Source organism: Saccostrea echinata, unplaced genomic scaffold, assembly GCF_033153115.1.
Source record: "Saccostrea echinata isolate AGI-Se365-2 ecotype Australia unplaced genomic scaffold, CSIRO_AGI_Sech_v1 ptg000029l, whole genome shotgun sequence".
Classification (NCBI taxonomy): Eukaryota; Metazoa; Mollusca; class Bivalvia; order Ostreida; family Ostreidae; genus Saccostrea; species Saccostrea echinata.
The window spans coordinates 33168370-33179091 of record NW_026889778.1 but is presented as its reverse complement, the minus strand read 5'-3'; the positions used below and the strand labels follow the sequence as shown (position 1 = coordinate 33179091).

At 31.1% G+C, this 10722-nt stretch overlaps 1 protein-coding gene across 1 annotated transcript; it reads left to right on the top strand.

Moving 5' to 3' along the window:
- Positions 1–2601: 2601 nt before the first annotated feature.
- LOC133195214 (serine/threonine-protein kinase Nek4-like) lies at positions 2602–8753 on the top strand. The gene is made up of 10 exons (XM_061331072.1): positions 2602–2757; positions 4613–4906; positions 5415–5515; positions 5695–5788; positions 5982–6089; positions 6867–7047; positions 7470–7538; positions 7639–7699; positions 8250–8346; positions 8583–8753. Exons 1-10 carry the CDS (start codon positions 2626–2628, stop codon positions 8751–8753), a joined length of 1308 nt encoding a protein of 435 aa, XP_061187056.1. The 5' UTR covers positions 2602–2625.
- Positions 8754–10722: the final 1969 nt, after the last annotated feature.

Genomic DNA, 10722 nt, shown 5'->3' with positions numbered 1-10722 from the left:
AAGTTATCTTGACTTGACGAGATAGTTTACTTGGCTCGACGCGATATCTTATGTTAACAAAAATTATCTGGAGGGCATAAATATGCCACCATAGATATGTTTTATTTTGTATTTATTTTTACATGGTTTGTATGATAAGTCTGCTATTTTTTAACTAAATCTAATGACCTTTTCTATTCCTCTGATGAGTGTTCTATCTTATCACTGACAAAGAAGTCATGTTTATCAGATAACATTTCTTCTGAACAAGGAATCCTATTTAATCATTCTCAGGACAGTAATAACGATAATTGGAAAAGCTCTATCAAAAGTCCCAAAGTGGATTTTCCTTCTTTCATGTGAAAAAGTTTCTTTCTCTACTATTTAATACGTTTAAAAATGATCAAATTAAGACCGATCGTGAAGAAAACATCTGATATGACACATTGTGCACTAAATGTCAAAAAGCTTACCGAAATGTGGATTTTGAAAAACATGTAATCGACTCTTAAATTTGCGGTCATGGTGACTTATAATTTAAAGCAAATGCTTTGATTAAACAGACAAATCTATAGATAAAGAAAGTCCCTGCTTGTTAATTTCATTCAATGTTTTGTCTTTCAGGTTCCAAAGAAACACTTATCTACATGTAACGTAGTAAGTATGATGAACATCAGAACTCATAATTTTAACTTAAGAGCCTGAAGTTTTAGTTTTATTCATTTTGACTTCTGAAAAAATGAATCTATACTCTACAAGAATCAACGTGTGTACTTTTATTCAAGTTGATTTTTGTGTTCCAGAAAATGCAATCTTATTCTCTTCACAAAAACACCATCAGTATTACTGATACAAAAGGTTTCTTAATTCGTCAGAGTCAATTATACATATTCTGGAGAAGTGAGCATAAAAAATATTCGTATTGTTTGTAAAATAATGTCTCCTATTACACTGAACCCTAAATAAAAAATTAACAGAAATTTCTTAGCTTTACATTGAACCCTGAATCAAACAAACGAAAAATTGAAAATTGTAAGTCTCAGCTTTACAATGAACCCTGAATCATACTTAACGGAAAAAATGGAAATTTATAAGTATTAGCTTTACACTGAACCCTGAATCAAACTTAAACAAAAAATTGAAATTTGTAAGTCTTAGCTTTACAATGAACCCTGAATCATACTTAAAGGAAAAATGGAAATTTGTAAATCTTAGCTTTTCCAATGAACCCTGAATCAAACTTAAACAAAAAATTGAAATTTGTAAGTCTTAGCTTTACAATGAACCCTGAATCATACTTAAAGGAAAAATGGAAATTTGTAAATCTTAGCTTTTCCAATGAACCTTGAATCATACTTAAACGAAAAATTGAAAATTGTAAGTCTTTGCTTTACGATGAACCTTGAATAATACTTAAACGGAAAAAAAATGAAATTTATAAGTCTGTCTTTATTTTTACTTCCCTGTCCAAGGGGATAAAATTCGAAGTATCTAGCATTCAAATCTTTCTAACATTGATTGATACATGAACAAGGAGGTTACGTTATTCAAATGTATAGTCAAAATGCTGTTTGTTTTAAATAGTCTTTTACAATGGAAAACAATGTTGGTAATAAAAGGTCAATAAGCCACAACTCTTACAGAGACACTGTCCAACGAAAGAAAACGCAAGATAACAGAAACTTGTTAAACATCTTACGCTTGTCAGAGCTTGTCACCGGACAATACGGACTTGGTTATTTACTTAACGAGACAATTTTTGGCACCTCATATGCCTTAGTTTATTCCTGCTGTTCTACCTAAAAATAGAAGTATGCTTTAAGAATATTGATTTCTGTCATGTAGTTTTATTTCTTTAGCAAACTTATTCAGGAAATGTCTAGAATGCATCATGTTGTGTGCTCTGTAATGTGTATTATATTTACAGCGTATTAGAAATTGGCATGATAGCAGAAACTGTTAAGGACAGACGATACGTTCCTCAATAATATATGAATTTTTCCAAGATTTTGTCATTGAAGTATTGCTACTTTAACATGTTTACTCGCAAAAAAATTGAGGTACCTTACTAGGCATTTGTGCACGATACCAGAGGATATTGTTTCCTATATAATCCTTTTGGGAAAAACTTAATATGCCAATATCACTCTTTTAAGTGTTTCGATTACTCTAAAGACAATAAGAAACCTGCTAAGAAATCAAAAGATAATTAAAATTAATTTTAAATATTTTTCATACATTACGAAGATTTGCAAAACAAATATTTGAGGAACGTATTGTCTGACCTTAATTTGAGAAAGAAAAACACATATTAAAAAGACATCATCAATCTTTTCATTAAGAACAAATACATTTTCATCTGTTGATCAAGGAGTTATCATACGAACTAAATCAATATGTTTTATGCCTTGTCATAGATAAAATTATATACTAATCAGAATTAATAGAATTTGCTTCTCTTTTCTAAACACGGAAGTTTAATATATTGGAACTGTGCCATTCTCGTACATAGAAAAGGTATTATCCGAAACACATGCGCAGTGCAAACCCATTCTCAGGTGGAATTTACTTTGTTTACTATATCTAATACTATAAGGAGACAAAGTTACTCCGTAAAATCAGAGTTCCTTAAATGTTTGATGCAGTATGGATAAAGAGGAGGGTAAAGCATACGGGGATTATAAGTTGGAGCAGCTGATAGGGAGGGGGACCTATGGATACGTGTATAAAGCCAGAAAGATTTTGAAAGAGGGCACCTCGACCACCACAATGCTCTCGGTAGGTTCCAAAAACTTGAGATCACTAAGTTTTAATATAGCTTAATGTCTGCTGTATATGAAAGCGTCAGCCTTTGAAACGGTTCTATTGCTATGTTAATAAATATCAATAAATGAATTGGAATAGTATTGGTGCTTCTGGGAAAGAATCATTGAAAATCTTTAAATCTCAAAGACAATGCTAAAAATAAAGTGGACTTTAAACATTTTTGTTTACAACGTCGTTTTAATTTTTCTATACAGTTGTATTATTACTAAAAGCACAAGCTACCACATGTCAGTGGTAAACACATAACTATTTCAGTCGGTAGTTCATGAAGTTCTAATTATCTGGCCATTGTTTTCCTTTTTTTTAAGTAGATATTACGGACATTAAGATTACAAAATTCAAGAACAAAATCTAAATAGCGCGATGAAATCATATTTTAACTAGATGTTAAAACTTTAGACTATGTGCTTTATTAAATTGCATCTGTCCTTTAAAAGTTCTTACCTCATGGAATCTTATCATTTAAATTCTTCCGGGATTATTTATTAAGCGTTTACGCAATGGTGCTTTTCATCTTAACATTTTAATCGCAAAATGAAGTAAAAATCAGTCATGTATGAGAAATAAACAGTATTTTTTGCACGTCGATATTGAAAATGAATGATGCAGTTTGTAAAAGAAAAACATGTATGTTCTATAGTTAAATGCATTAATGTATATTTACAATCCGAGGCATTGTGATGAAGATTTTATTGATTGTCAGGCATTAATATATCAATATCATTAAGAATGATTAAAAAAATTAAAAGAAAAATAAAATTCAAGACTTCCTCTGGGGTAGATTTTTTTTCTTTTGATTGCTGAAGCTTTTTAAATGCCTGCAATATACCTTAAGGGGCTGATAAATACAGATTTCACTAACCTGTACCCTTTAGTAACCAGCTTTTTCTTAAACTTTTACATGTCTCTGTGCTCCTTTAGGGACATTTTTGAAGAAAAAAAAGAGGGTAAATGAATGAAGATTAAACAATTTTACCATGATTACTCTAGTTGTGTACTTTTTGGGGGATATATGGAAGGTATTTCATTCTCCTAGTCTAAGGAGAAATATTCAAAGAATTATCCACTTTTCTAAAACTGTGACATGATATTAAGTCTCCTCCAAAGAAAAAAATTGTATCATCTGTCCTTAATTTTGTTTCTATTGTTCTTTCCGTGTATAAGTAAGATAACAACACATAAAATATAAAACAAGGTATATCTATTAAGTGAAACACTAATTGAAAATGAAAGTGTTTTATAAACATTTAATGCTGCTGATATTATTTATTTATTTTCAACTTTGAAAAAAAAATGATATAAAGATATACCAACTGTAGTCTGTCATTTGTAAGATTGACGGCAGACTGCCAAACTTTTCATGCATCTGCCTTCTTTATTTCGAAATAAATTATAAATATTTTTTCAGAGGACTTTATCAATTGATCAAATAGGCTTCCACTTAAGCTCCACTGAATACAGTAGAACTAAAAAAAATATTGATGACTCATTGGAATTCTATAGGGAAGACAATTTTCAAATTTTTTTTCTTCTGCACATGAGATGAATATTATATATAGAACTTGCTGCTTTTTGGATTCATTAGAAGGATGGATTGTCATTTTATAAAAAGTTCTGAAGTATGATTTGTTAAATGTATCTTTTATCAATTAAAAAAAAATGTTTCAGTGATTTTCTTAATAAATTGTAAAAATCCTCAAGTTGACCTAATCTGATAAGTATTACTAAGTATTTAATTAATTATATGTATTTTTGTTTATTATTTATTTATTTATCTCTATATATTTTTATTTATTTATTATTTGAGGATGAGACTTTCGCTGTAAAGCTGATTCACATCAAAGGCTCTAGTGATACAAGTAGACACTGGGAACTAGTAGAAAGGGAGGTAGAGGTTTTACAAAAGGCCGAGGAAAAGAAACACCCCAATATCGTATCCTTCAAGGATTACTTCAAACAAAACAGAATCCCCTGTGTTGTAATGGAATATTGTGGTGGTGGGACCTTGTATCAGAAAATAAGGGACCTAAAGAAGAAAGAAAAAGTAATCACGGAGGACGAATTTATATCTATACTGCAACAGATAGCCTTAGGTGTAGAGGTAAAAAGAATTTATACTGCAGCAGATAGTCTTAAGTGTAGAGGTAAAACTGATTTATATATATATATATTGCAACAAATAGCCTTAGGTGTAGAGGTAAGACTAATTTATATCTTTACTGCAACAGATAGCCTTAGGTGTAGAGGTAAAAAGAATTTATATCTATACTGCAACAAATAGCCTTAGGTGTAGAGGTAGAAAGAATTTATATATATACTGCAACAAATAGCCTTAGGTGTGGAGGTAAAAAGAATTTATATCTATACTGCAACAGATAGCTTTAGGTGTAGATGTAAAAAGATTTTATATATATACTGCAACAGATAGCCTTGGATGTAGAGGAAAGAGGAATTTATGTCTCAACAGATAGATCTAGGTGTATAAGTAAAACCAAACTTATTGACAAGGGAGATAAGATTTAAAAGTGTTTTAGACCTTAAATGTCATCCATTTAACTGAAGTACCTTAGTGTACTGCAAAATTTTCACACAGTTTTCATATATTTAAGGTTCTTCACGACCTAAATATTATACATCGTGATTTGAAAACAAAAAACATCATGTTGACTGAAGACGGCACTTGTAAAATAGCAGATTTTGGAGTTGCCAAGTAAGAATTTTATCTCTGCTTGTTTTAAAATCAATAAACTACTACCTAGTCCTGCTTTTTATGAAGAGTGTACCTTGTACATGTAAATCCCCCACCTAAACAGTGCAAATCCAATGCAGATTTCATTTTATTAAATTTTGTCAATGCAATTACATTTTTATTTTTGATTGCATATCAAGAATGATTGAAATCGCGGGGATTAACACAAAAGGAATTGGAACACCGTACTACATGTGTCCTGAAATAATACAAGGAAAGTCGTATGATCAAAAGGTAAAAGTTCTCAATTGTTGCGTTTGGTTTTGCACCAGCTTCCTATGGTATCATTTTCTGAGAGCTGTCCCGCTAAAGGGTGAAGCATTTTAAGATTTTACATTCACTTAATACTTCTGTTAAAAGGTAAAACTTATCACATGAAAACATTTTATTTTTCACCAAGTTTTAAAATACTTTTCGATGCCTCCAGGCAGATATATGGAGTCTGGGATGTACTTGCTATGAAATTGCCACAGGTTCATACGCCTTTGATGGGAAATCTGTCCAAGAGATCAACGCCGTGGTAAAGTCTGGAAAGGTATAGCACGACAGACTGTTTTAAGGCAATAATCTGGGATGATCAAGTGTATTACACCGTTTTGGAGACAATTGTTTGGGATGATAAAGCATGTTAGACCGTTTTTGAGACAATTGTTTGGGATGATAAAGCATGTTAGACCGTTTTTGAGACAATTGTTTGGGATGATAAAACATATAAGACCGTTTTTGCGATAATTGTTTGGGATGATAGAGCATGTTAGACCGTTTTTGAGACAAGTGTCTGGGAAGGAAGAGTTTTCTATCGTCAACTTCCCTTACTTACGTAGCAATATACTCTTATCACCTGCGTATGGGGTTTATGTCTCCCAGTTGATTCGATACCTCAGAGCATGCTTTACGTACCTACAATATCTAAAACGAGGCAAGCTATTGACTACATGTATTTGATGAAACAGGGATATCAACAGTCTCGTTTAAAGTCGTCATTTTGCAAGTTCTATGGTCGATAAATGACCTTGTCAGCAAATACAATTTATCATTAAGTTGAATGCCGACTGACGTTTTTCATACTAATTGTTAGGCCATTATTTACACAGTGAATTGTCTGCGTTTTTTTCCTGTTTGTCCGATATGACAAAAAGCACAAGGCGGGTGTGACCGGTCGACAGGAATGCTTACTTCCCCATGGCACTTGATCCCACCTCTGATGCTTTTCGAAGTCTATGTTTGCTCTGCTCCTGATTTGTATTGTTTCAATGGACTTTTGAGCTTGATTACTATCCATTATCTCCATATTCCATTTCTGTATATTCAGATACCAGAAACAACGAAAATCCAGTACAGTGACGAAATAAAGAACCTTATTGTACAGATGCTGAGTCATGACAGTGCAGCTCGTCCTACTATCAAAAGTATTCTCCACTTTATAAAAGACTACAAAGAGAAAGGGACAAAGCCTAAGAAAAAGAAAAACAAGAAGTCAAAGCGCCAAACAGGTAAGTACTAGACAGCATGAAAAAAATCTGGCTATTTAATGTACCTATAAAATTTGAATATTTATTTCAGAGTCATGGTAGAAGAAATACCAGGATGTTTTGCATATATTGACAAAATATGTTTTTAGAAAAAAATTCAAGCAGCATATACTGTCAAATAACTTATTTTTGTTGGTTCAATTTTTTGTGGATTGAGGAAGTAATTATTGTTTCGTGAGGATTTGATTTCGTGTAGAATTCTTATATGTTTGAATTTTAACTTCGTGGTGGATATGAATTCGTGGATCTCTTCATACCACGAAAACGACAAAAATTACACCCCTCCCGCGAAAATGAGTGATTTTATAGCATGTTGTGAGAAGATAAAAGAATGATTTCAATACAATATCTTATAACAATAAAAATAAAGATTTCTTCTTCAGAAGAAACAGACCATTTGCCATTAAAAGACTCAGGTGTAGAGGTGTCCAGTTCACTAGCATCCCGTCTCGGTAAAATATGCGTTAAAATATATTTCAAATTTTTAAAATTATACTTGCTTGATATATGAAGAAGTATTGTAAATAAGACATTGTTTCGCTCTGTTTTTAGATCCAAGAAAGGCCTCTGAAAGTAAGGAGTTTCTCGAAAAAGAATCTGCTAAATTACAGGCGTAAGTGTGACCATTTACATCTATTTTTTCTGCCCTTGACAAAAATAACTTTGATGATTTTTACATTATAAATTTATTTCAGTAAAAAAAATAACCCCAGGCAATTCTTTAAAAGCCTCAGGCAATTCAATAACAGCTCCAGACAATTCAATTTTATAATGACCCTGTGGAATTCTATGATAGCCCCTGCAATTCTATAATAGCCCCAGACAATTCTATAATAGTCCAAGGCAATTCTTTAATTAAGAGCCCCGACATTTTTAGAACGACATGACTGGGAAGAAAATTGAAATAATATACACAGATAACGCCACCGTATCTTGACACAACCAAAACATTGTGATTTTTTTCTTTTTTAATGTAATAAAATATGATATGTGAAGTAAATTTAGTTAGTTTGAAGATGCTAGTACATACACGTATCAACTGTTTACCGCCCGGCCTTCTTTGAGCAGAGTTGAAGATTTGATGCAGAAGAATAATCCAAATAACAAGCATTTTTATTTCAAATCTGGGTTGAGTTTACACTATTGGCATTGTGTATTTCTAGGACTCTAGTGATGGAAATCAGAAGTCACAAAGCTGCTGATATTGTTTCCTACATTAAGAGTCTACAGAAAAAAGAAACACCGGAGAAAGATTTCAGGGTATATTTGTCAAACGTTTGTCATTCTTTCATTTTTCCACAGTTGTAATTGTTCCGTTCCTTGTATTCATTATTCTGTATTTGAATTAAATCAAAATTCAGTTTCTTTTATAATCATGATTTTGTATGCGAAAAAAAATTTCTAAATTTATATCTGATGTATATGTAATTTATTTGTATATTGTAAGAATGGTCATGCTTCTTTATGAAATAATTTTGTTGTTTGTTTTTCTGAAGGAAAAAGTCATGAAACACATGGACAAAGACCTGTTTTATAAACTGTATCCTCTGATGCAAGCTATGAAGTGTATTGAGGACGGGCGTAGGGATCTACAAGAATTTAGATCATCAGGGGAATATTCAAGGGGTACCACAATACCGATCTCTACAGAGGATTTATCCGACTAAGAACTGGTCTAAATCACCTCTCTGGGCCAGTAACCTGACTATGAGAAGACTGTCAAAGAATCGACTTCACCTCCATGGGCCAGTACCCTGACAACAATTTACTATATTTATCTATTGTATTACTATGTGTCTTTCAAATTGTGATTTACTTTGATATTTTTTACATAAAACTCTGATTTACTTTTTTCTAAAACCTTTTCGAAGTTTCCAGTCAAAGATTATTTTGCAAACTTCTTAGCAAGATGGAAAAAAATATTCGAGAATACAAATACACTGTAATTATTACTTGTTAACAGTTGTTATAAGAAAAACAAAATGAGATTGACTATTGGAATACATAAAAATAACATTTTCAATGCCATAGTAATAAGAACCTTTATTATTTTAAACTATGATTTGCCTGAGTCACTGAAGTATTTTTTGTAAGGAGATGTTATTCACATACATCACCGCTATATTTATCTTTGGAATTTAACGATCATTTTTTTTTATACTGAGTATACATGAACATGTAACCACTCATATATTAATATTGCATTTCTTGTGATATATACCTCATAGAACTTTGTTTTAGACTGCATTATAAACATGTAAATTTGGTAAGAAAATTGTGCAATAGTATCTTTTATTAGAATATGATTTTACCAATGCTTCTTATCAATTTATTATTTCTGAAGAACTAGATGTTTTATTCAATACTCAGTCATGCATATAGGTGAGCAAGCTGTGATAACATAATTTTACTTGATTCAATTACAGTATGACCTAATAAAGCGTAAATGCTTAATTATCATATCTACTTTTAGTCTTACATGCACATAGTAGTCTTTTATTTTTCTTTTTGAAGGGAATTCTTCGTTGAATGTGATTTGATTATACAATAGACAAAAATGCTAAAGCATCACCATTGGAAATTAACTTTTCCATTTTTAAAAATAGTTTTAGACGTATCTTATATATAAATATACAGGGTGTGTCAACAAACATGTCCCAACTTTTTATGTCTATAGTTTTGCACAATAATAAAATATTTTCAAAATTATAACTGTATTTTATAGCACATTTTCCAGCAATGTAATTGTGATATAAACAATATAAAATAACGTCATATATTTTTTTGCTATTGAAGTTTAATTACATCATCAAAAATCAGGTTATCAGGATTTTTTCTCCAAAAATGGATCTATGGATGTTTTTGAACTAAACAATACAAACAGAAAAATCTCCAAAATCACCAATACTAGTACATAAGATTTTGAAAAAAGAAGTACTCATATGAAAACCATCTTTCTAGGAAACAGATTTTCAAATGATGTCAAAATATATGCCATACAGGACTTAAGAGACAAAATGAAGATGCTGACTAAAAAACATTGCAGTTTTTTCGAACACATAAAAAATGACGTTAAATTGAAAACTGCTGCTGATTTTCAAACTTTATAAATGCCTATTTAAAAAAATATAATTGATTTAGCATTACTTCAACTTTTATATTGATAAAATTGTTTGGTTATGTGGTTTTCATATTTGTAAAAAATTTCTTGCATTAATACTTTCTAACTTTATATTGAAACCACAAAGTCGGGACATGTTTGCTGAAACACCCTGTATTACAATGATTAAAAGTAAGATTTCAAATGCCCAAATTGGTAAATAAATAAACAACTGAATTGTAAGCATTTCATAGAAATACATGAAAATCGTACTCACGCGTTTTAAAAAGAGGAATAACTTTCCATTTTTTGTTTTGAATTTTCTTTTATATCAGCACTCATTAAAAACTCAGAAAAAAATTCATGACTGGATATGCAGCGTTTGACCATAGAAGAGCGTGGTAGGACAGCTGGTATGATGTCTGTATGGTGTTCTTTTGGAGATGTTTGCTTAAAAATAAAACGTTTTCAAAGACTGTTGTTTATTGAAAAGTACTTTGACTAGATTAAGGAATGTAAAAATGTCTTCCATAGAT